Source organism: Bradysia coprophila (genome assembly GCF_014529535.1).
Source record: "Bradysia coprophila strain Holo2 chromosome X unlocalized genomic scaffold, BU_Bcop_v1 contig_130, whole genome shotgun sequence".
Classification (NCBI taxonomy): domain Eukaryota; kingdom Metazoa; phylum Arthropoda; class Insecta; order Diptera; family Sciaridae; genus Bradysia; species Bradysia coprophila.
In genome coordinates this window covers 1,283,578-1,309,079 of record NW_023503296.1, presented here as the reverse complement: position 1 = coordinate 1,309,079, position 25,502 = coordinate 1,283,578, and the positions used below count along the sequence as shown (strand labels likewise).

The following is a 25,502-nucleotide window of genomic DNA, read 5'->3' as shown; positions in this document are numbered from 1 at the left end:
TTTTACCTAAATTTAAGGCTCGGAACAAAATTAATTCAATCGGTCCTGTATAGAGTACGCAGGAAATGTATCAAGGACTAATTCTCAATAATTTCCTCAAATTCTTAAAATTTTGTAAATTTCTTCCCAAATTCTTTAAAATATTCCCAGAAATAGTCCCAGCAATCCATCGAATTTAGTATGATTTGTAGTCGATCGCACGCAGTTTAAATAAAGCTGGAGTCACTCCGTTTAAAAAATAGCACTCAGTGCTGTCTCCGTCAATTCAATGCTGCCTCCTTTTGGTAACCAGTTCTCTCTTAAAAATTCATTTTGATTCATCGACTTTTGTATAACTGACATGTGAACGGACGAACTATTTTCAAAACGAAACGAGCGAGATCCGTAATGCTTAGTTTCCTCATACCAAAAACGTACTCCGTGTGAGAGACAAAATTGATTTTTTTCAATTTTTCCTTTGTTTTTACAGCTCGATCTCTCACGGCTTTCTCACGGAGTCCTTTTTGTTGAGTGGAATGGACACTTAAGCCAGATCTCTGTTTTTGATAATGCTTAAGCGCAGAGAATTCTCTCTTTCCGCATAAGTATTACGCCTTTAAAATTTATTCTGTTGAACTTTCGGTACAATAGTGAACGCATTCAAAGAAAATCTTTAAGACAGGCCAGCTCCATGTTCAATCTTGGCAGATGAACGTGAAGTTGATCTGCTTTGGATGTTATACTTTAAATGCGTTTACTCTTGTAGCACCGACATGTTCAACGGAACAACCTGGTGCATTTGAATTTAAATCATACCAAATCATTCGACGTACGTTTCTACAAAGCGATTGCGGTAATTTTTCATGACCTGGACCAGTTCCGAGCCTTTCCTAAATTTCTACGAATTTAAAGCTTATTTTGTTGCTTTTAGCACAGAGAAATGTGGTCCTATCCAATTCTTTACTGTCTCATCGAAACGAAGAAAAAAATAAAAATAAAAAATGAAAAACCTACCCCACCAGTCACTACGAAAGATTTTAATTAATTAATGCAAAATACTAAAACATATATGCATTGTCTGTACGTCATATCGTTGTTGTTGTATGTATAACACCCCCTCCCCCCGTCATCGCATAAATAATATTAATGTTATTCTCATTCAATTGAAACGTTTAGTAATATGATTTATACCAATTAATAAACATCGAATGTTTGCTTCCTATTGGTTGTTTTGTTGTTGTTTTCTTCTCTCCTGTATAAATTTGATTTACATTGGACGAGAAAAGTCACTTGTATAATGTGTTTAAATAATTGAAAGAAATTAAAACGAAGACAAAAAAAATTATTGCAATTAAATCGACAAATGAGCGCGCTCTTTAAAACATCCGTACAATGGAGATTAATCAACAGCATTTTTATTTTGAATTTTTTTTGTTGCTTTTTCGATTTTGTCATTTTATTTTTTTATTTTTTTTTTGTTGCTTTTTACTTAGATTTTCTTTGAGTTTTTTTTTGTTTGTTTTTTTGTTTTGTATTAATTATTTTTGCTTTTTTAATTTTTTTAAATTTGATTTGACTTTTTATTTATAGGTTTAGAGCTTTTCATATTTTTTTTTCTATTATTACATACCGGGTTAGTCGATTGGACTACACACATCATTATGGGTTCTATTGAATGAATAAAATTTTGGTAGAGTATTGGTTAATTGGAATTACTGTTTCGCATAGATTCTTATCTAACCTAAGAAGAGTGTGTGTATACAATGATAAACTGCATTGAAAATAAAAATTTTAAAAAAATAATTAAAATTCTGCAGCAATAATAAATGTGTAAGTGGCCATTTTTCTGCAATCCATATGGTTGTTATATATAAACTAGCATTGAGTCGAAGACGTTGTTGTCGATATAGACGGTACAAATTCCTTAGCTAAGGGATTTAACTTAGTTGTTTCTGTATTCGCTACCTGTAATTGTAGTGTTGCCAATACATGACAAAGACCTTGTGATCTGCACAAAAAGTGGAACGGAATAAAGACATTAATATTGACGAGATCAGAATGGATTAAATTTATCATCAAAAATAAATTATTTACTCAATTTCTCGTTCGATTTCCTCTTCGATTTCGTCTTCAAGCATAGCCTCAATACACTGTTCCATTAGTGCCTCCTCTTCCAGCCGCTTCATTTCTTCCGTGTCGAATTCCTCTTCGTTTTCCATCCACAGATACTCGGAAAAATCGTCGTCGAATGAGCTGTCGATTTCGTTTGCATCGAAATCGTCACTGTCAACATCGTATAAATTATCACTGTGGCCATTGCCGCCAGCTGATGGCATTTTTAAAATCATTTTGTGATGTTTGTTTTCTGGAAATTGAATAAGAAATTTATTGAATTTTATGCTTAACGGGGTGTTGTGTGGTGGCATTGCACATGTTTCGCTGACTGACAAAGTGGCAGATCAGTAGAGTGTAAAACATCGAAGCCGGTAGATAATATCTTTTGAAAGTTATCTTATCGAATATCAAGAATAGAAAGCAATCTCAAGGTCACGTATCAGGGTTTCAAAGTCACCGATACCTTTGGCAAGGGTCAATAGCGGCAAACTGAACCTTCACAAGTAACAGAAGACATTTACAATCTAAACATATAATGTATTTCAAAATATGTTTGGAACATAGTTTCAATTCCAAAACCCAAACCTTCCAGCCGATTTTCCCTAGGGACATATTATGACTTGACGAAATAGCTCAATCCACATTGGATTCGATACGAGGAAATCGAACTTAATGTGTATTGGCAACGATCCAAGGATGTCTTTTCACGTCTGACAGCGGCAAACGGAATTCTGGATCCACAACGATTAGCCTTCTGATCAATTGGCAGGCTGTTTTTGATAGAAAATCTGGAAATGGATTGTAGTGAGCTTTGATGGTTTTCCAGTACGCGTCCTCTTTGGTTGGTGCTTTAAATGCCCATTCACCAACCAGAAGATCGTAGCACAATACACCAAGGCTCCATAGGTCGACCTCCTTTGAATACGGTTCGCCATTCATGACTGACCGAGAAAAACAACGAAAATCATTTCGCTTCAAATGTGAACGGTAAGTTGACACATACTTTCCGGCGGTATATAATCGGGCGTTCCACAAATGGTTCTTCGTCTTTGGTTCTGCGCATTTACCGATAGTCCGAAATCAGCAATTTTCAGTTGATCGTTAACACTAAGCAGTAGATTCTCCGGTTTAATATCCCGATGAATAATGTCTCGTTCATGTAAATAAATGAGAGCATCGGCACAGGATGAAATGTAACGTGCAGCAGATTTCTCGTCTAGCCGTTTGTTCGGTAATTTGTCCAGTTTTTTGAGCAGACTACCGTTTGGTGCATATTCCAAGATTAAATAAGTGAATGTGTCATCATGGAACGAACCATACAGCCGTAGAATGTTAGGATGACAAAGGTCTGCTTGTATTACGACCTCGCGGCCCACCATTACTTCAGTTGTCTGATTACGATTTTGTTTTTTCATCGCATAAACGTTTGTCGTGCTTGCTTCCTGCACCAAATACACTTTACCGAACCGTCCACTTCCCAACCGACGATCGATAACAAAGTCAGATAGCTTCCACTCTTGCTTTGTTTCTGTGTTGTCTTCAACTCTATTTTCCTCTTCTGTTTTCGACATAGGTTCTGTCAGTGTATTATCGTTGTGCAACACAATGCTGACTATAACACATTGTTTTGCGTATTCAGTATCGAACCGATTGAGCGATTCAGTTCTCACTTCTGTTTCTAATTCATCATCTGCTTGGCTCTCAAACATTTTTGAGATATCTAACGATTTAACTGAACCAGAGGCGACTGTAAATGAATTGTGTATCTTACACCTGCACGTTGGTATGATCTCCGTCCTCTATATTACTTTGTTTCGTCCCGCGATCGACGACCACTAAATGCAGTTCGATCGATCATAAGCGATCAGAATCGTTTCTTGATCACATACAGTGAAATTCGGTTTTGTTTAATATGCACGTGCATGTACCCTTTTTGATCGAAGAAAAAAAAAAATCGATTTGGCAAACATCCGTATTAAAATTGCGCATCTTGTGATATGCAGCAGAGGAACCGAATTTATTTAATTAGTCATTTACCGTGTCATTATTTGTCGTTGGTATAAATTAATGTGTATGATGCAGATGCATTAACCAACGACAACCTTGTTGTAAGCATCCAATTTACTGTCATCTGGTAAGTAAGCCGATTCATCATTGGTGGATCACTTTCAAGGAATATTCCCGCGAAGACTTCTGTAAGGGATTCCGTTCGAAGTTCAAAATTATTTTTTTTGATCGAAGACTTGAGGACCAAATTGAATTTTAAGTCATTACGTAGAGGACGGTACCATAACATTTCTCTAACTTTATGTAGACGATGTCCCATTTAACTATTACGTAGGTGTTATCAACAGTATACATATTTCCATTTAACAAACAAATTCTCCGTCCTTCAGACCGGTGAACAATATCGTGTGACCTCATCAGCTTTACTTTACCTTGTCCATTTGGAATTTTACTTTTTTGTTTACAATACAAATTATAACTTCAATGCTATTTAGAAGGAAGAAGACATAACATTGGCATCAATATTCAACCAAAATGCAATGCATAACCTGTAGGTGAATCAGGGCAATTTTTTCTAACCAACCACCGATGGATTTGAGAAACTCTAGAACGACAACTCTATTTTGCAACGAATTCGATATAGGCTGATGTTACGGTAAGATTGTTTCAACGAAACATTTTGTTTCAAAGACAAAAGAATCACCTGAAAACTGTTGTTTTCTGTGAACAAGGAAACGATACAATAATATACGATATGACCTAGGTGAGTACAAGCAACTTACAATAATAATGTATAAATATACAGAAACGTTTCGAGGCCGTTATGCATATAAAATGAATTATACCTACGATAAGCATTTTTATGCTACAAATGAGCGGCATCAGCGTATAGATCATTGACACAATCTCTAACCCTCAAGTAATTCACAGTCAGATCATTAAATAAATTCTTACGAAACTGGAAAATCAATTTGAAAATCATAGTTGGAAAAGCGCAAAAATTGTGACTGACCGAAGTGGAATGTCGGCTGCAGAAAGATAATTGGAATGAAAATAAATTCGAGTATGGGTTGTAACATTGTATATGAATGGGACTGGTATCAATTGACTGTATTGAATACAAAATTGCAACAGTCTAGAACGTATAGCAATGCAATAGTAAAAGTGCTGAATGTCGTTCGACTGTTGCTCGATAGAATAATAATTTCGTTTTATTCGACACAACCATTTTGTTTGCATGAAAAATAAGCGAAAAGAAAAAACCGACCACACAGAAGAAGGCCGAAAAAAAATCACTTAGAGAACAATGACTTTTCGTCTACGCAGTTTGCAAATCAAACGAAACGAGAAAAAAAAATCTTGTAAAATCGGCTTCAGGCTGATCGATAAAATCCACTTACCAGTAAAAAATATGTAGAAACGAAACCAAATAATAATATTAAATCGAAAATTGAACTGGAATTTTAAACGAAACACAGATATCACCCAAATAAAAAGGTTAAAAGTCGCTTTTTGAGACACAAAAATAATATTATATTTATAAGTATGAAGACTCTTTTCCGATCACTTCGTTTTCGTTGTCGCTTCGTGTGTTATTGTTTTACCGAAAAAATGTTATATCTTTTTCAAGTTGCGGACATTTTCGTTAACAGCTGATGCCATCTATGAAATCCAGTCAACAGCTTCATTGGCACCGGTAAATTTCAAATGGAATGGCACTCGATTCGGGTAAATTCTTATTGAATTTCGCGTCTGTCTGCATTTTTTTTATTTCGATGATAACAACGGTCAAATGAAAGTCTTTCGTTAATATATCCAATCCATCCACAAGGCTATATGGTAGAAATCAGATAATATCTTCGGGCGATGACACAGTTGCAGCTGTTTTTTTTTTTTTTAATTAAAGTCGAAGAGATTTCACTAGATTAGATTAGAATTTTGTGAGATCACTTTGTTGAAGAAGAATAAATCCATATCCTTTGTTCCCTACACCCTAGCCTTACTTCCACTATCAGGGAAATTTCCCGGTTTTCGATAAGAAGTCGCTTGTCATCTAAAGATGGTAGATTCTCATCTTAGAGAGTCCATAGGTGTTATTCCTGAATTTGGTGTAAAGTGGAAAACCCTAAAGTACATGTACATCAGATTCAGGTGCCAGACCGACAGAACAAATTGGGTCAATCTATTCTATGGAAAGTGGCATCACCACTTGGCTGAAATTATAGCCTAAATCTGCGAGTTTTTTTTCGATGATAACTTCGTCCTTTCCCTTGTCCTTTCCGGAAAAAGTGAGCCCATCGTTTTGTGTCAAGAAGGGTTGGCTTTGGGTAAAAATTATAAATGTTTGTAGTGACGTCGCCTATACTATACGAGCAAACTCAGAAGTTGTGCCATTTGTTTTCTTGTAGTAGGTCACAACACCAAAAAACATTTATTATTTGTATCTGCGTAGAACGATAATTTGGATGTTATCCATCTAGGGCAAATTCGTTTATCTCGATATATCTATTCTCGTCAGATAAAATTGCGTATGCACCTCTGTTCTAAATGTTTATTTTGACGATTTGGATTATATGTACCACGCCTTCGAAATAATTATTTTAGACAGAGGTGCATAATCTACTATTACTCAAAGCCAACGCATTTTGAGACAAAACCATGGTCCCACTTGCGTACAAATTTAGGCTATAATTTAGCGTAGTGTTGACTGATCTGAAGTTTGCAGCGGTTTATAATTGCACCAACTACTCGCCTTAATTCCGACCTCATAAGTTTTGGGAGTTCGTTACTTTAGGATTTAGGCACATGTGGTCGGACGAACTTTATGTATAACCCTTCTCGGTAGTCCGGAAATAGGTGGCTGATTTTCTGACTGCAGCCATTCCTGAAAGAAATTTTTCCTAACAACCATCGACCCTGTAAAATTCACATGGCTACAGGTTCCGAGTTCGTTCAGCTCATTTTCAAATTCTTTGATCTGGTGTGAATCAACATGGTTTGACCAAGGATTTACTATCGGTGCAGATTGGTAACAGGCTGTTCACTTCAATAGCAGATCAACACTCCAGGATCCCTAGAACCTAACCTCCGCATGGAAGATTGAAGTGAAACGACGTAGGCTAAGTGAAATACTTTAGCCAATATTTGTTAAAAAGCATCATCATTCGTTGATACATGTTTTTAAGTTAGCAGCTGCAGCTTCGGAATACAAAATTGGTCCTTACAGATCACGTATAAAATCCTATCTATTCTTCTCAAGAATTACATTTTCGCCAGTTATTCGTCTTATCTCTTGGGTGTAACTTGACATACCTTGGCTTGACTTAATTTATCGCTGTTCAAAGAAAATATTGGCTAATCCGTTTGTTGTTTCTTATTCTTCCTGAGACCGTTGTCAATCTGAAACGTAAAATATTGCAGAACTGAGTGTAGATTTTCGGTCGTTTTTCCTTAATGTGGTGTCAATTGCAATTGAAATACTTACTCTCGGTCCGAGAGTCTCGGCACCTGAACGGACACAATTAGGTACTCTTCAGTTTGTGCTTTCGGACTCAAAAAATAGATACCACCAAAGATTAAGCAATTATAGGACCCATCAATTTCAATCTAAATATTTGCATTCATGCGATCCCACATGACTACTGACTACACTACTACATTTGCATGTATACGATAACACGGGTATCGCATGTGGAATGTATTGGATTGATGTTGTTGGACTCTATAATTCCACTGCGGTACTTTCTTCAAAATATTCTATGAGGTCAACACAATTTCAAGTTGATCATTTGTTTGACTAATTTAATTCTAAGTCAACAATTTCACTGTTTATTCTCCAAGTTTGAATGTTAATTCGCGCTCAATTTAATGGTGAAACCGTTACCCATGTATACAAAACGTATTTAACCATTAAAACGAAAACATTATTGCCATATTATGGTTTTGGTCACTGCAACATATATATGTATATAATGTACGTGAACATACGACGCGACGCTTTCCGGTGTTTTCCGATAAACTAAATGCTTCAGTGGAAAAAACAATCATACAAATGAAAAATAATATGAAAAAGCAAGCGCGCCTGGCATGTGTTATACGTGGTGGTTAAATGAAATTCGATTAAATTTCTTAACGTAACTGGTTCGGAGTTGACGACCCAAATAAATTGTGATTTTATTCCAGAAATGTTTGTCTGTTGTTTATTTACGATTTGTGAAAGTGCTTTGTGCTTTGTCGTATGGTGAAAATAGTTTGTTTTTTTTTCGCTTGTGTGTTTAATTCGACCATTTGAATCAACAGATATACTACGTTGCATTTTGTGAAAATATTTTTATTTGAATCGGGTGGCTTTTCATTGATAACAAAAATCAATCGGCTATAAAACAGTTGAGTGGAAACGGTCTGATTTTGGTATGTCTGATACTAATAATCATTTATTTTGTACTTTGATATACAAGTGCACAGTCTGTCTAGATAGACAATTCTTTACAATTTTTTAAATTTTATTTCTCATTCATTATGCCGTCTAATTTTATTTTTACAATCAATACTTTACCATGCATAAAAAAATAATCTCTCAAATGTTTCGTTTATTCATGCAGACGGATCATTGTAGTGAAAGCGGGGTTCGTTCTCGATTAATTTTTTTTTTGTATTATAACGAAGTCCACTTCACGCGCTACAATGGGCTAAATTTTGACCAATGTTAATGTACTCTAATTATTAAATTTTTGGATTCCAATCGACCCCATTTGGCGAACTGCGAACGAATCAATTGAATTTATCGGTTTACCAAATGCTACAACAGACAGTGCATACTAGAAAAACTAACTGAACAAAACAAATTCTTTGTAAATTAATAGAAAACATTTGAGCGTTTAGAAGTGTCATCGCTGTGGGTTACAACAGAACCGAAATAATTGATAATTTTCCACACATTATATGATGACGTAATTACCAAAAGTCGATATGTTTATATTTATATACATATACAACACACTTTCACCACCACGGGTACTTACAGGATTATGTAGATACATCAAGGATTAATAAATTGTTTTGAATAATGTTTTGAACACTGGCCTAGTTTCCGTGTCGAAGCCCATATCGTAATAACACTTTCCAACTATCAAAAATAAAAACAAAATGAAAATTTAAAAGAAAAATGCAATTCCTGCTGGCTTGTTCAGGATGCATTTTATTTTGACGGTACATGACGGTTGCATGTATATAAATGGGTATATGTGCCTTAATGACACTTTAAATATTTATTTCTTATTTCTATTTTAACTTAAAAACTAATTTATAGCGACCGATGGAATGGGAATTTCATTTTTATTTTTATATTATTTCGGTTCTGACAATACGTGACGAAAAACACCCACCACATTCGTAACGATGTAGGGGTATAATTCAAAAATATAAATTCTTATTCCACATATTTTCATGACAACAATACGTACAGTGCTATATCGTGCACACCAATCGAAAGTATAATCAAAGTTCTTGATCAACTTTAAAATTTAATTTGAAAAATTTATTTATGTGGACGGTATGGGTTCACGTTTCTTATTTTGGTTTCGTTCAAAATGTTTGTTGAATCAAGCGTTAACTTTAGACACTACGGGACTGCTTTGAGGAGGTGTAGTAACACTCTAAGCATCTATGTTGTTAAGTAATTAACGTTTATGCACACAATCAAATCAAAACAGATAAAGGAAAGGCTGGTTAGAATTTTCTCAGAAAGATATTTCATCGATCGACCAAGGAAACAATTATCATTTACATGATCTGAAACTCACACCAACCAACAAGACCATTGATCGAAAATTGAGTTTTTTACTGAAAATAGTTTTAACTGGTGCACCTATTGCTATTAAAGCGCAGTTTTGTGGAAGTGTTTTCATTTGAAAAATTCATCTTAAAAGCACTTATTATTCGTGCAAAATTTAAACGGCATGGAAATCATTTCCGTACGAAAATAAATGAAATTTTTTGCCGCAGTGATAACATCGAATGGATAAATCCATTTGAAAATGTTTATCAAAAACAGGCAGAAATAACAAGTTTCAATATAGGGCAATGCAAGTATGATTTAAAAGTCGATATATTGTATATAATTCAGGCGATTTTGGATTTTTTTTTCTTTTCTTAGAATATGGTCTGCATAATGACAAGTATAAATTATCAAGGAAATGCTTCCAATATGAGTGTTTTCAATAAATTGATGTGCAGAATTGTTTCGTTTATTTGTTAAAACACTTCTCTGTTATAAGATCTCAACAGTCAGACTTTATTTCTATCGACGACAGATAATATTAGCACCCAGAAAATGTGTAATCTACATTAGGGCGGGCGTTTGAGGAATCGGTTCTCGATAATCAATGGGGTAGGGTAAATTGGCACCATGCAAGTTTGATGCGTGCCAGTTTCCACTGTAATGTGAATTTAGCACAGTGCCAGATTCACCATCTGAAGAGTAATTTGGCACCATGTTTGGAAATTGGCACACGGTAGCCATAATAGAAAAATAAATAAAAGTGAATGGTGTGCTAATCATAGTTAGCCGTCTGTCACTATTAGTCAACATTATTTACCTATATAGGGAAGGCTTGGCAAAAATTAGGGAATTGTGATGTTTCGATTCGAGGAACAACGTTTAGCTGCTCGACGAAGATTGCTCAATAGGGTCGGAAAACGACAATTGAGTTACAAACAATTTTTTTTTTTTATCGATGAAGAACCTTATTATAAGACACTTTGTCTCGTATCATATGCCAAAAAAAGTTAAAACACGAAAATTCGAATAGAAATACAGTATGTCATCAAAGATTTTTGTATTTCGATTCGAATTTTCGTGTTTTTAGTGACTTTCAAAATGATTTATAAAAAAAAGTTGTAACTTTTTTTGGCATATGATACGAGACAAGGTGTCTTATAATTAGGTCTCCATCGATAAAAAATAAAAAATAAAAAATTGTTTGTAACTCAATTCCTCCAAGACATCGCAACTTTTATGCAAGATTTCGTAAAAGGACGAATTTTCTAGTTTGGAGACAAATTATTGAATTTATCTCGATGCCTTCAAAGCCATAGCTTTTTTGCGTCATTTTGTAAAAAGACAAATTTATTAGTTTTGACTGCGAAAACTCGTAAAATGAAAAATTTATTGACTCACAGACTCAATCATAACTTCCAGATTAAAATGAGTTAGCACAAAACTGGGACACAAGCTTCGTTGCGTGTGCCAAATTCTCAAAAACCTAGGAAAAAAGGTAATCTGGCACATGTGCTAGATTCCACTTCATGTACGGAATTTGGCACCCCCTTCACGTGTGCCAAATTCTCGGATCCCAGTTATATGTATCTCGAATACCAAAATACTAAGTAACTTGGCACCTGGCTGTTCTTTAGAATTCTAAAATTTTATATTCACACCTGCAGCCGATGATTTTTATACTTTTAAAATAGCCCTTAGGACGCTCAGTGTTGCTCACCGAAATGCAGATACTGATATTTGCTAATTGCAAATTCTTCGTGATTTGAAAACCGCCTAAATTTATGCTTTTCAACAAACATTCACTTCTCTTAAGAGGCGCCGGTGCTTTGCTAAAAAGCATACATTTCCACCAGAATCCTTTTTCAAAAATGTACGACCCCAACAACGAATATGGTAGCTTTAAATAAAAATTAGCTTTGGCTGTAGCAGTTTGACCAGCCCTGAGAAAACTGACCACTTTGTGAAAATTTCGTTAAACTGCTCACATTCCTCAGAGCCGGTCAAATGACTACAACCAAAGCTAATTTTTGTTTAAAGCTACCTCATTCGTGGTCGATATTGCGGACGTACCGGTCATACATTTTTCGCAAAGGATTCTGATGAAAAGAAATCATGAAAAAGATTAAATTTGAATTTATTAATGAGATATCGACGTTACTTTACGTGCCTAGTACATGCCTCATTGACATCTGAAATGAATTGGATTCTGAAGTATGGAAGGAACAATTCCAGAACAGAGGCGGAAATACATAAATTTGTCGTCGATGGCTAAACGAATTAAGGTCACTAAAATTTGAATATTATGTAGTTTCAAATGCATTTTGCTTGTTGTGCAATTATAGACACATCATACTGTATAGCATAGAGAGTTATCTAAACGTGTTCCCAAACATCAAACGAACATTTTATGATGTTTTCAATATGAAATGTAAAACTTGACAAATCGTAAACGAAAGCTTTTCCAGATGGTCTTACATTTCAAAACTTTTTTTTTAGCAATTTGTACAGATTGTCAGTACCTGTTACGTCCTTTTGATATCCCTAGGGTCGAAAGTGACTTATTACATTACATTACAAGAAAATTGATTTTGAAGCTCACAGAAAGTAAAATTCATTACAAAACTTACGCTTTCGTGTTATTGTTGACATGAAAACTAGACTTTTCAACTTTTTTAAACAACTATTATTCATATCTTCATATCCAATATTTATATATTAGGCTTCAGCTGTTTTTCAGCTGGATCCACACAATCAGAACTGTTTATACGTATGTATACGGTTTTACCGCTCTGATTGCACGCAAATTGATTAATAGCACAGCAGAAACTATTTTTTTTAAATCCACAGCCACGGGAACACGGCTACAGAATTTTTCTCGTAATTTGGTCCCTTTGTATGAAACGTCACTTCGTAAGCAGATACGTAAATAACTATTTTCTTATGCCAGTCGGGAGAGGTTGCATAATAACGGCGAATGATTTTTTTTTCAAATTCAATTTATTGTAACTCCTTATCAAGGAGTCCTTATGCAAACATGTGGAGTACAATATTATTTCCAGTACCAGTACTTTAGCTGGCTGTGGCTACGTGATCAGGTTGTCGAGAAAAGCCATTTTAAAACGAATTAGCTTAGAATTAGTCCCTCTATCCGTCGCGATAACAATGTGTATTCAAATTCACTCGTCGGTTCCGCACGGCCATGAGTGCCGGTTCTCCGAAACGGCTGGGTGGATCCGCAAACTGAATATGATTCCTTATAGTACTCGAGTCCCTCAATAAGAACATGAAGAAAAATCAGAGGTAAATCAGAGATGGTATCGCGACTCTATTTAAGGTTTGTTCAACCCCACCGTGAACCGCTGATATTTTGTCATGTAGACAACGCCAAGCCAATTGAATTGTGTCAATTAAAACGTGTTGATATTTGAATATACTTGCACCTAAATACTGACATCATCAGTCTATTTAGAATGAATAAATAATGAATTTTGCAAAAATATTTTTTTCAAGAATCAGTTTTTCCATCAAACAGTCCATGATTTCAATTGATCTTTTCAATACCGAAAATCCCGGTATTAAAACCGGTATTGAGATTTCAAATACCGAATACTGGTATTGCATTCCCTACAATCGATAATTCCCTTAGAAGCTTACATTTGTTTGTGCCCTACTATTTATTGTCTTTCTGTATTTGGTTCGAAATTTTGGAATCATGACGTCATTACAATCGTGTTGATGACGTAGAATTGGAATCTAAAACCCTCGATGTGTGATTAGAATTTCGACTGAATCATGCGAATGTTTGAAAAATGTTACAATGTGGCTATATATGAACTGTCTGCGATAAAAACTTAGTGAAAAAAAACGAACAAAATGCACCTTCTGTTGAAGAAGATATCTAATCTCTGAACAGGTGTTTAATTTAATGAGGTTAATGAGATATTAAATTTATTGATTTTTCATTTATTGGCACTTAGTGTTTAGTGTGTTCGGTATACTCAATTCCCCATTATTATTAGTAAAATTGATGCCATGGAGGGCGATTCATTTTTTAAATTATTTATAATAATTTCGTGCCTTGCAGGTGCGGTCACAATTACCCATAATTAAACATTTGATTAACATTTTTTACATGCACTTTTTCAGGTATTTATGGACTTTATTGGCCATGCGATTTGGATACCGATTGCAATACCACAGAAGGTGCATTTTGCTTAAACAATGTGTGTCAATGTTCGGTCGGCTATGTGTTTTCTGAGGACATAACTACTTGCATCAAAGGTGTGTGTGTCTTCACATGGTGCTTTATTACTCCGATTTTTTGTTCAAGCCGAAATCGACCGTTTTTCTTTTCAGAATCGTTGTATGGAGAGGAATGTGTTGCCAGTAGTCAATGCTCTCATATGCTTACCGGATCAAAATGTACTGGTGTTTGCGAATGTGTCGAAGGTTACAGCTATATCAGAGGAAGATGCAAACAATTGGTCGAACTACACAGTCCCTGCACTCAGGTAAATCTACTTAGCGAGACCCAACGAATCAACTTGAGTTTACATGACATCCATAAGGACGTTTGCAATTCAGTGTTGTCTTACAGGTCTTAAGTTATTGATAAACCCACCACCTAAGTTGGGGGTAGATCATAGATCTAACTTCCGGAAATTTGCATTTCATAGTTATTACTTCGTCTGTAAACACTGAATTGCGAACGGCCTTTATGGATGTCCCCTTAGCTTAATGTACAGTGAAACTGATGAAGCTTTTTCGATTTTAGGATACTGACTGCTTCTTTGGATATGATAGAGATTCCGTTGTTTGCAAGGAAAATTTGTGCGAATGTTCCGAAGACTTTTACGAAAGGTCTGAGAACATATGTCGTCGCAAATCTATGAGTAAGTGAAAACCCCAATCAATTTGGTTGAATGACTCAACAATATTTTTTTTGTTAGATGCGGGTGATCCATGTGCGGTACATCAGGATTGCCATGGCGATAATTTAGAATGTATAAGCTTAAGTTGCACACCAACCACAGATTCGACAAACACCAATAACGGTAGACGATTATCGCGTGAAATCGGAATACAGACAAGCATTGACGTTATTGAAACCAAAGACGTATCCACTTCCATCGACAAATCGACTATACTCATTCCACACAAAACGCCAAGAGTCCAAGGACGGCAATGTAATGAACATCCGGCATTTTTTTTCATTTTAACTGAATGATCAAACTCGTAAATCTTTTAGTTGGCACCGCGTGTCCGACAGAGAATGCACCTTGCGACGGTTTTTCTCATTCTGTATGCTTACAAGGAACGTGCCAATGTCGAAAGGGCTACTACCTAAAGGACGACTTATGTAAAGCGGGTAAGAAAATTGCTAACGTGTCTGTGGAGCGGAACAAATTAAACCGTAAATGTTCGCCAATCGTTTTCATAGAGATCGGAGAAGTAGCGGACACGGCAGAATTATGTGAGGGCACCGATGCCTTTTATGATGCCACAACAAGGAAATGTTCCTGCATTAGAAATTATTTCGCTTTAAATAACCTAAGGTCATGCATCAAACGTAAGCTTATGCGCCGTTTCGACTGCAGGTCTCGTTTCTTTCAAATGTCCTCTTTTCGAATTTTGTAGCAAGTCCAAGTTTTGCCAATTCATGTACCGAACAAAGTCAATGTACTCCATATGGTGCAGCGTACTGTCCCGGTTTAGATCAGCGAAGAATATGCACATGTCATAATTATGCTGTGTACGATGCAAATACTCAACTATGTGTTCCGAAAACTGGTAATTTCGAATTTAGCAGATTTATAGCTATGAATGGAAATAATGAAATTTACTTTCCAGGGCTGGGTTCCCTCTGTCGGCCAACGGCGGATGATTGTTCGACTAGGGAAGCGAATACCGTTTGCAGTACCAATAACAATTTGTGTTCATGCCAAGAAAAGTACATTGAGATTGACGGAAAGTGTAGACCGGGTAAGTGGAACGACAGTCTCAAGGGATATCCGTGTTCCAATCAATTATTTCGATTCAGGTGAAAATGTCAACTGTGCCCAAGACTCCGATTGTGCCATGAAAAATTCCGAATGTACTGATGGTGGTACCGAAACGAACAATAAAGTGTGTAAATGTAGAAAAGGTTTTCTGTTTGTCAACGACGATTGTCTGAAAGAAGGTAACCCGTCACCAGAATCCCGAACTCCGAACGTGTAATTTTCATTTTCTGTTCAAACAGCAACTGAATACAACGAAGAGTGCATCGATACTGAACAGTGCAAACCTCTTCTGGGAGACTTGGGAAAATGCGTCGACTTCAAATGTGCTTGTGAAGAGCAGCTACATTACAATCAAGGAAAATGCTACGAAAAGCGAGGTAATAAATAATCCCTGGAAGTCCGTTGACCGCTCAATGAAGCAGCTGCATCGGATTAGGATTTTTTTTTCAATTTTTTTTCTTTTTTTCTTTCGATTTTGAATCCAGCTCTGGGAGAAAAATGTTCTCGTCCAGCTGAATGTTTTGTGACCGCCGAACCCGACCAAATCGAATGTAGAAATGCAGTGTGCGAATGCCCGTTCGGAACTCAAAAAGACGTGGAGCGACAAGTTTGCAGACCTGTTGCAAAGAAAAGTAAGTGAAAATTGACCATATTACACCGCTACGCTACAGGCATTATTTCTGGCAAAACATTTTCGAGAATTTGTATTAAATTTTCCAGAGTTTTTCCAAATTTTCTCGAAAATATTATTGGAAAAATTATGGAAAATTTTGGAAAATGTGGGAAAATTCAAGATAATATAGGAAAATGTTTTCCAAAAAATAATCCCTGCAACACTCACACCGCATGGAGTCGTGTGAGTCATCCGCGCCTTCATCTACACCTTTTTTTTCTCTGAACAAATCATTTTAAGCAAATTGTGGGCACTGTAATTAAATCAGGGAAAAAATCTTTTTTTTTATTTTTTTATTTTTTACCGCACAGTGTTTCGAGCCAAATAAATTATTACATAATTCTGACCAATGCTTAATTATGCAAAGCATGAAATAAATTTGTCAGAAATTATGTTGCCAGTGCCTTAAAGTTATTTTTTGTTCGTGAAAAACTTTTTTTTTTATTTATGCCGTGCCCATTGCACATTTGTTTATGGCCAACCGTTGTTGTTGGTCCGTTATATATATCATGAATTGAATTTCTTTTTTATGCTCTTAAGCTCACAACAGTTGTTCTGCTTATTTATGTGTTAGTCCAGGTAACGACAGAGAGTTTTATTTTTGATAAATTGACGCAGAGTCTTATTACAACCGGATATGTCAATGGAAATATAAAGGGATACTGAATCTGAATGTCCATCCGTAACTCTACTCAATTAGTGGGAGAAAGTGAAGGGTTCAAAATTTAAAATCCTTCTGTAGTATGTAACAGTCACGAAAATTCTTATACAAGACGAAGATGGTGCAACCTAAGAGTAATTATACCTAGAGAGGAAATTTCGAACAAAATTACGTAAAATATGTGGTCCCAACATGAAATACGAAATGTTTATTGGTATGTGTGTTCTAAGGGTGCAACATCAAAAATAAATTAAAAAAAAAATGGTTTGTACTGATCTAATTCTTCTAGTCGTGCATGCATTTACAGGACACATTTTCTATTAACGTAACGGTGTTTAACAGTAATAACACATTAAACTTTTGATTTCGTGCATACTTGTCATTCACCAACACCCAAACATGAAATGACTGCATTAACCGAAGCATTAATTGTCTTTGACATTAGAAATGCTTTCAGTGGAAAGCGACATTGACTTCAAATGTAAATGGGGTAATGAGGTACATCCGTTTGTGATGATTGTGCTGTTTATGTGTGCGATCAAAGTCAACGCGGTTTGACAAGCAATTGTAATTGGCGCAACAATACTAATACACACACAGATAAAATATGGACCTCGATCTAAATCTTTTGGGATTAACTGTAAGCGACCGAATATTTTTTGGAATTAACATTTAATTCCTTCATGGATTACTTGAACTTATACCCAAATGAGTAATCCCTAGAGGAATTAAATTTTAATCTTTTAGGCCTCGAATTTTGACGTCTGTTTATTATGCGTTGAAATAAAAATTTCATTTTAATCCGATCAAAATGTTATTTGAGGAGAGTTATGTACTTCACGAGCAGACATTTCCCAAATAGATTTTTTTCGGTTCATTCATATCTCTCATCATTTGTAGTGTAATAAAAAAATAGTATTCCGACCCACCCTTCTTTTACTTCAGAAAAAAAATATAAAAACTATTTTTTCAGATATGTCGATACTATAGTTTTTTAGGTGTTTTTATCTGAACGTCGGATATGACAAGTAGCTTTTTAGAATCTGGAATGAGAAATGTTTTTCTTAAATAGAAATTATTATTTTTTTTAATTTACCCGACAACATTTGAGCCCGGGACCTCCTGCACTCCAGTCGACGATCTGACCACTTCTACAATTTGTTCTTAATCCCAACGAGCCTTATTTTGAACCGTTGTTTCAAAGAAACTAATTCATCGTCGGATAATGGGGATTAAAATGCAAATTGCCAGATAGTGAGATCGTCAGTTCAAACGTCAGTATTTTTTTCATGGTTTTCATTTTCAACAATTTAAATCCAAAAATGTCTATTTTCCTATAGTAATATGGATAAGTTGACCGCTAAAATTGGGTTCGTTTCAATTTCAATTTCATTTTTGAGGCATAAAGTGAGCTGTGCTGGCTATGTTTTGCGGTAGCAAATCAGTCTTTAAATTTTCTAATACTAAGGAGACCCAGTGCTTTCATGCACAGTGTGACTTGAGTGGTCGAAGAAGTCGGTGGTTAGTAGCGTGACACGTTTGTGACTTTTCAAAATATTTTCACCAAATGTAAACTGATTTCTGTAAAGTTTTTTTCCCTGAAAGCTATGGTCAAGACGCGCAGTTTAAGCCCAATATGAGGTTGGTAGCCCAAAATTTGTGGGAAATGTGTCAATAAAAGTGACTATTTTCGGTGGTCAGGTCATTAATAGCCAAAAAGTTTTTTTTTAAATTGGTGGTTGTTGCCCCACAGAAAATGTTGCTTTGGCTCAAAACCGTTTAAAAAAATGGTTTCAACATCTTTCGAGATAACCTCGACGAGTCAAAATTCCACTGGGAAGCTGATTTCACCTACTTCAGTCAGCCAAAGTTATTTTTCTCGTGACGTCATATGCTGTAGCTTTCGAATGTCACCGATCTTCTGTTTTTATTTGTAAAAATGTAATTTTGGCAACGTTTGTTTCGAGGTGATTTCACCTTACTCCGAAGCAAAATGAATCAAAAATCTTCTAAAAATTTAATTTCGTGTCATTTGGAGCAATTATAGCGTTCGTTTCTACAGGGAAACAAGTTTACAGAAATCATTTGAGATTTTTTGAGAATATCTTGGAAAGTCGAATACAAACAAACACTTTTTGGTCATATCTCCCCGAGACGTTATGCCAATGACCTCATATTGGTGTCAAACTACACGCGTCTTGTCAATAGCTTTCAGCAAAAAAAAAGATTAGTGAAATCGGTTCAGGTTTCGTGAAATAAACTATAATTTTCAAAAATTTGCTAAAAACAAGCATAAATGTGCATGGTGGTATCTCCCCGAAATTTTCGGCCACCGACCTAATATGTGGATTAAACGACGCGTCTGGTCAACAGCTTTCTTCACAGACTGACTTAAAATTTTTATGCTTAGCCTAGTGTAACGCAAGGCAAAATAAAGCATCGGAAGTCTCATTGAAACGTTTTAAGACCAAATTAATGAGATTTTCAATTCAATTTTCTCACATAACCGTATCTTGTTCGTAAATCTTGTTCGAACCAAATTAACACAAAAGTGTGATTTCAAGACAATCAAATTATAGATGGAAAATTCTTAGCAACAGTATCATCGCTCAATCCCCAATATTATTGTTTAGTCCAATTTTTTCAATTTTTAGCGAAGATTAAAAATCTAATCCCGAAAGAATTACTTTTTGAAAGTAATTCCATCGAATCTAAAAATTGTAATCTCATATTTTTATCTGTGAACGAAAGGCAGGACCTGGCTGTCAAATGATTTAATGATCAAAAATGAAATAAAAATCATCTAGTGCCTAAAAAATATTTATCACTCGGTGGCATAAGTAACATTTCGCAATGGTTACATGAAAAAACTTATTACACATTTATGTACTCTAAGACCGGACGTCCTTTATATTAAGTACATTCGACACTATTCGGTATACGAACCAGTACGTTCTGTCATTGGATTATGTTCTTTTATCAGGAGATATTGAAGCAGAAAAATGAATTACTGTAGTCACGAAGTTGTAAACTTTGAACAACAAACAAAAGTTTTTTTTTCTGTATTGATGTTGTATTGCTTGGCTTTTTTTTTAAACGAAAACACACACCTTAGGTACGTACTTACTTTGAAACATGTACCACCTTCTTAGTTATATTTTATTTTATTTTATTTTTATTTTTTTTAGTTGGTGTGAGGTATATATAATTAAAAGAAAAATTAAAAATGAAACTATATAATAAGAATTTTTGTATAAAAAAATTTATGACCAACTTTAATAACAAGGCAAAACATGCAAAAGATTAAATACAACTGAAATTATAGAAATTTGTTAAAGTAATACTTGTAAATGTAGAAATCCATGTTCTGATAGTGTTGCAGATACTGTTGTTTATATAATCAAAGGAACAAAAGGGCTCTAACAATAATTATTATTGCATGAGTCAAACCTTCGTTCCGTTTCCTTTTCAAAAATATTGTACACTAGAGAAGGAAATTCGGTATAAACAGTTTCGGCAATTTTGGTTAGGCACACGATCGCAACAAGAATGAAATACTAGATTTTCATTGGTTAAACAAATTTTTTGTGGAATCATTTACAAACGACAATAACTACCAAAACAGAAAACATGTCGAATTTCACTTTTCTCTCCGTCCCTGTATTAAAAAATGGTTCCAAAAATGGATCTACTTGTCGGATCTAACTTGACTTCAGCTTTCATAAATTACCTATAACTGACTTTTAACACAACGACGAACGCGAAAGTATTGGCCACAACATCACCAAATGCCAAATTTTTCTGTTATGGCAGCCGTCAATTTCCCATCAGCCAAACTAATTTTACAATCGATGTAGCGTAAATTTTGAGCTGTAGCGTAAGTTCAGTGTGATGTCAATAATTTTAAAATCTCGAGTCGCAATACAGTCTTTGTGTAAAGATATCATCGAAGCGAAATCAAACACTTTTTAGCCCCGTACGAAGTACAAAGGGGCTTATAGGATTACGATGCCGTGTGTAATTGATGGAATTCGAAGCAGACGGTAAGGGCAAAGTGTTTGCCTATGTTCATAGATGACGAATCTGCAATAAAAATTTTGTCTGTCCGTCTGTCCGTCTGTCCGTCTGTCCGTCTGTCCGTCTGTCCGTCTGTCCGTCTGTCCGTCTGTCACGTCGATATCTTGAGTAAATCAAATCCGATTTCAAAAATTTTTTTTTTCCCTGAAAGATAGTCGAAATAGTGAGGCTAAGTTCGAAGATGGGCATATTCGGGTCGGCCCTTCATGAGTTAGGGCCACCTAAGTGATCTAAGGTCTTTTGGTGATATTTATGGCAAAATAAACGATGGAAATGTAAATGACACGGCAAATGATAGGTATTGTCAATACCAATCCAGGAAAAAAAAGTTTTTTTAAATCGGGTGAGTGGACCGTGAGTTAGGGCCTTAGAAGTGAAATGCTACTAGGGCCCTATGTGTATTTTACATAGAACTCGAGTAAATTTCATTCGTTTTTCGTAATTTTTGTTTGATTTGGAAGGTAATCGAATGCCGAATAGAATGTTGTTGAAAAAAAATTAAATTTGGGTCCTTGACCTAAGGCCGCTACTAGGGCCCTATGTGTATTTCACATATAACTCGAGTATATTTCATCCGTTTTTCGTAATTTTTGTTTCATTTGGAAGGTAATCAAAGGCCGAATAGAATGTTGTTGAAAAAAAATTAAATTTGGGTCCTTGGACTTAGGCCACTACTAGGGCCCTATGTGTATTTTACATATAACTCGAGCAAATTTCATCCGTTTTTCGTAATTTTTGTTTCATTTGGGAGGTAATCAAAGGCCGAATAGAATGTAGTTGAAAAAAAATTAAATTTGGGTCCTCGGACTGAGGCCGATACTAGGGTTCTATGTGTATTTTACATATAACTCGAGCAAATTTCATTCGTTTTTCGTAATTTTTGTTTCATTTGGAAGGTAATCAAAGGCCGAATAGAATGTTGTTGTAAAAAAATTAAATTTGGGTCCTTGGACTAAGGCCACTACTAGGGCCCTATGTGTATTTTACATACAACTCGAGCAAATTTCATCCGTTTTTCGTAATTTTTGTTTCATTTGGGAGGTAATCAAAGGCCGAATAGAATGTAGTTGAAAAAAAATTAAATTTGGGTCCTCGGACTGAGGCCGATACTAGGGCCCTATGTGTATTTTACATATAACTCGAGCAAATTTCATCCGTTTTTCGTAATTTTTGTTTCATTTGGAAGGTAATCAAAGGCCGAATAGAATGTAGTTGAAAAAAATTTTAAATTTGGGTCCTCGGACTAAGGCCGATACTAGGCCCTTCAAAAAAATAAAATTTTAGGGCGATTTGAAATTTTTGTTTCATTTGAAAGGAACGTCGTACGGGGCTTCGTAATTGCGCTATGCGCAATTTCTAAGATGTACTGAGCCCCGTACAAACCCGTATATCTATTGCGTACGTGACCCTAGTGCGTCTGTCACCCTACTTTGACCGTAAGCCTATTGCGCCGGTTAATGTAGTTAAAGTAAAATTATTATGTAATACTGCGTCAAGTCCTCCGCTATCGCTCCGGACATGATTGCATAATAATTTTACTTTAACTACATTAACCGGCGCAATAGGCTTACGGTCAAAGTAGGGTGACAGACGCACTAGGGTCACGTACGCAATAGATATACGGGTTTGTACGGGGCTCAGTCGCAGCAAACGCTCCGACTGTTCTGATGGCTCGTTTTATAAATCATTGTATGTTTGAAAGGAAAATTAGAATCGAAATACGACGAGTTTTCAGAGTATTCCTGTTTTCCGAGTCGTACTGTAAATACACATAGCAACGCGAGTTTTACATAAAAATTCTTTTTTTCTGGCCTCTTCCAATTGTTTTGAAAGCTCGAACTTGCGAAAGCTAATGAATTTGGCGAGTTTGACATTTTAAATTAATTGGAAAAGGCCCAAAAAGAAAAGAATTTTTACGTCAAACTTGCGTTGCTATGTGTATCTACAGGTACCGTTGTGTTTTTATAAACCTTGGAAATGATTTATAGCACGACAGAGTAAAGCTAGCCAGGCAGGAGCGCTGATTTGACTAGGGACCTGAATAATCTAGTAGTCCTATATTTTTCAGTGTTTCAGTGTTCATTTGAGTTCATTTTCATACAGTGTATGCATTAGGTAACTTAGTTGACGTTTCGTAAGTGAACCGCTCCTGCCTGGCTCTGCCGTGTTTATAGAAAAAAGTGTTAGACTTTCTGTCAAAAGAAAATAAAATTGCTAAAAATATTGCCCTCGTGATAAAATAATTTTAAAAGGTTACGGTACTAAAACCTGGATACCCTATTAGGGTGTCCAGTATTACCGAAGACCGGCTTTTCCCTCCTATTGGATTAACAAATTCTCTTTTCTTATTTTCAGATTCTTCCGATCGACCAAGCGTTCTTAAAGTAATCACCTTGTTGTTAACAACAGCGGCAATTTTAATAACCACTGCCGCCATCAAGGAAGCATATTACTAGCAATATTTTGTATATAATAAGATTAATTCAATTAAAAACTAGTTATCGGAAACAGAATTTTATTTAATTAGGTAATTTTCAAAAGCTTTTTACTTGAGAATAGTAAAATTAGAATTACGTTAGTTAGTAGAAGAAAATTTAAAATTCCTTATACACTTGATTGATATTATAATTACATTGAATTTGTTATAAAAAAAAATGTTTTTAAATTATCACAAAATGATGCTGATTTCAAATCAAACCAATTAGGATAAATGAATCCTCAGAATGAAAGTACGATATCAAACTCCTGGAAGCGACAAATTGAATGTTAAGGAATTAAACGAGCAAAGCGAATTCTTTGAAACGGCAGCTCCATTTGAATAAAATGTTGTTTTTAAAAAACGAGACCTTTAAAACGCTTGGTATCAAAATTTAGTTGTGCAATGAATGACATCTACACACTACATTCTTAACATCATGCAGCAGTATATCTGGAACCAATTACTCCGACTCACCTCCATCCAAGGTACTGATGTTCGCATTGAGAAGAACAGTGAGAAGAGACAGCAATTATCGTCTACCAAGTTATCTCGATCGTTGTGCTTCCATCAACATCGAACCACTATGGCGTAGAAGAATTAACTTGAACGTTCTATTCGTTTTTGATCTGCTGAGCGGCCGTCTACGTGCACCGTCATTAGCTTCGAAATTGAGAATTAATCATCCGAACAGGACTTTTCGGAGGCATGAGTTCCTTATTGTTGAGTACCACCGAACGGATTATGGTCAACATGAGCCTATAAACAGTATTGTGAGGATGTTCAACTGCTTCTCCCAGACGTACAATCGTTCGATGTCAAGGGACATATTTCGGAACTGTGTTAGGTCAGCGATGCTACCATCTGTGCTGGTGGATCAATTCAATCTCCACTCACTTGCCTCATCGCTCGATCAGGGTTGATGTGTTTTCGTTTTAATTTAATTTTCATTTTGGAATTATTTTATTGTATTGTTTCATGCTTGGAATGGTTGATTGTTTTTAAACGAGAAAAAAATTGTAGTCAGGTAGCTTATTGCGGTTGACGTAAGAATAAATAAATAAATAAGTACTTTTTATAGCTTTCAACGATAATTTTTGTGTTTTTTAACTAATGTTCTATTGACGTAATTGCCGTACTAATGCCGTTATTCGGAAAAAAAGACAATTTACTGGAAATTCTTTTGGGCATCCCACAACTGAAATACGACCTATTTTGCCATGATTTTTCATTAAGAAATGTGAGTTTTTCCCGAACTATATATCGAGCGGGAAAAAACTTCATTTCTTTACGATTTATAGTGCGGGAAAAGAATTACATGAATTTTTCTATGACTATACGATTGATTAAATTTAATATGGTGAATGTGAAGTGTGTATGTTTTCAAGTAAATTGATGTGTTTTGTCTATTTCAGTTGTCCGATGCACAAAACGTTGTTCGTACCTCGACAGGAAATGGATTTTTTCAGCACCAGTCCTAAGTTTTCCTTACGAGCGAAGCGAGTAAGGAAAATTAGGACGTGTGCTGAAAAAATCGTCATTTCCTGTCTTGATACGAAAAATACTATTTTATTTCCACTGAAAATTGCAACACAAAATCATACAATTAAAAATTGTCTTTTATCTAAGTTACGGCTCTTTGCTCTGAATTTAAAGCAAATTCATGCGCAATTATTTCAAACGCGCTACAATTCGCCTAGTCGGTTGGCCTGTAGAGGCGACACATTTTTTTA

The 25,502-nt window shown here is 35.4% G+C and overlaps 3 protein-coding genes across 5 annotated transcripts; 1 reads left to right on the top strand and 2 right to left on the bottom strand.

Annotated features, from left to right (window-relative positions):
• Positions 1 to 880: 880 nt before the first annotated feature.
• LOC119067895 (polyadenylate-binding protein-interacting protein 2) lies at positions 881 to 5,702 on the bottom strand. Of its 2 annotated transcripts, XM_037171184.1 has the most exons (4): positions 5,502 to 5,702; positions 2,720 to 2,726; positions 2,074 to 2,344; positions 881 to 1,987 (listed from the first exon to the last, which is right to left on the bottom strand). In XM_037171184.1, exons 3-4 carry the CDS (start codon positions 2,325 to 2,327, stop codon positions 1,855 to 1,857), a joined length of 387 nt encoding a protein of 128 aa, XP_037027079.1. In that variant the 5' UTR covers positions 2,328 to 2,344; positions 2,720 to 2,726; positions 5,502 to 5,702; the 3' UTR covers positions 881 to 1,854. The 2 variants fall into 2 exon arrangements, with proteins under 2 accessions (XP_037027079.1, XP_037027080.1); XM_037171185.1 differs by lacking the exon at positions 2,720 to 2,726.
• LOC119067897 (aurora kinase C-like) lies at positions 2,746 to 5,491 on the bottom strand. Its single transcript, XM_037171187.1, is given in 2 exon segments — positions 2,746 to 3,177; positions 3,180 to 5,491. Coding segments are annotated over 2 exon segments (1,038 nt in total). The 5' UTR covers positions 3,804 to 5,491; the 3' UTR covers positions 2,746 to 2,763.
• A 2,496-nt stretch (positions 5,703 to 8,198) lies between the features above and the next one.
• Positions 8,199 to 23,943, top strand: LOC119067883 (prion-like-(Q/N-rich) domain-bearing protein 25). 2 transcript variants are annotated; one of them, XM_037171163.1, is made up of 13 exons: positions 8,199 to 8,511; positions 14,027 to 14,161; positions 14,237 to 14,391; positions 14,655 to 14,772; positions 14,830 to 15,066; positions 15,129 to 15,248; positions 15,321 to 15,449; positions 15,518 to 15,670; positions 15,731 to 15,862; positions 15,921 to 16,061; positions 16,122 to 16,259; positions 16,368 to 16,514; positions 23,649 to 23,943. In XM_037171163.1, the coding sequence occupies exons 3-13, from the start codon at positions 14,284 to 14,286 to the stop codon at positions 23,747 to 23,749; spliced, it is 1,524 nt and encodes a 507-aa protein (XP_037027058.1). In that variant the 5' UTR covers positions 8,199 to 8,511; positions 14,027 to 14,161; positions 14,237 to 14,283; the 3' UTR covers positions 23,750 to 23,943. The 2 variants fall into 2 exon arrangements, with proteins under 2 accessions (XP_037027058.1, XP_037027057.1); XM_037171162.1 differs by lacking the exon at positions 8,199 to 8,511 and adding an exon at positions 13,809 to 13,964.
• Positions 23,944 to 25,502: the final 1,559 nt, after the last annotated feature.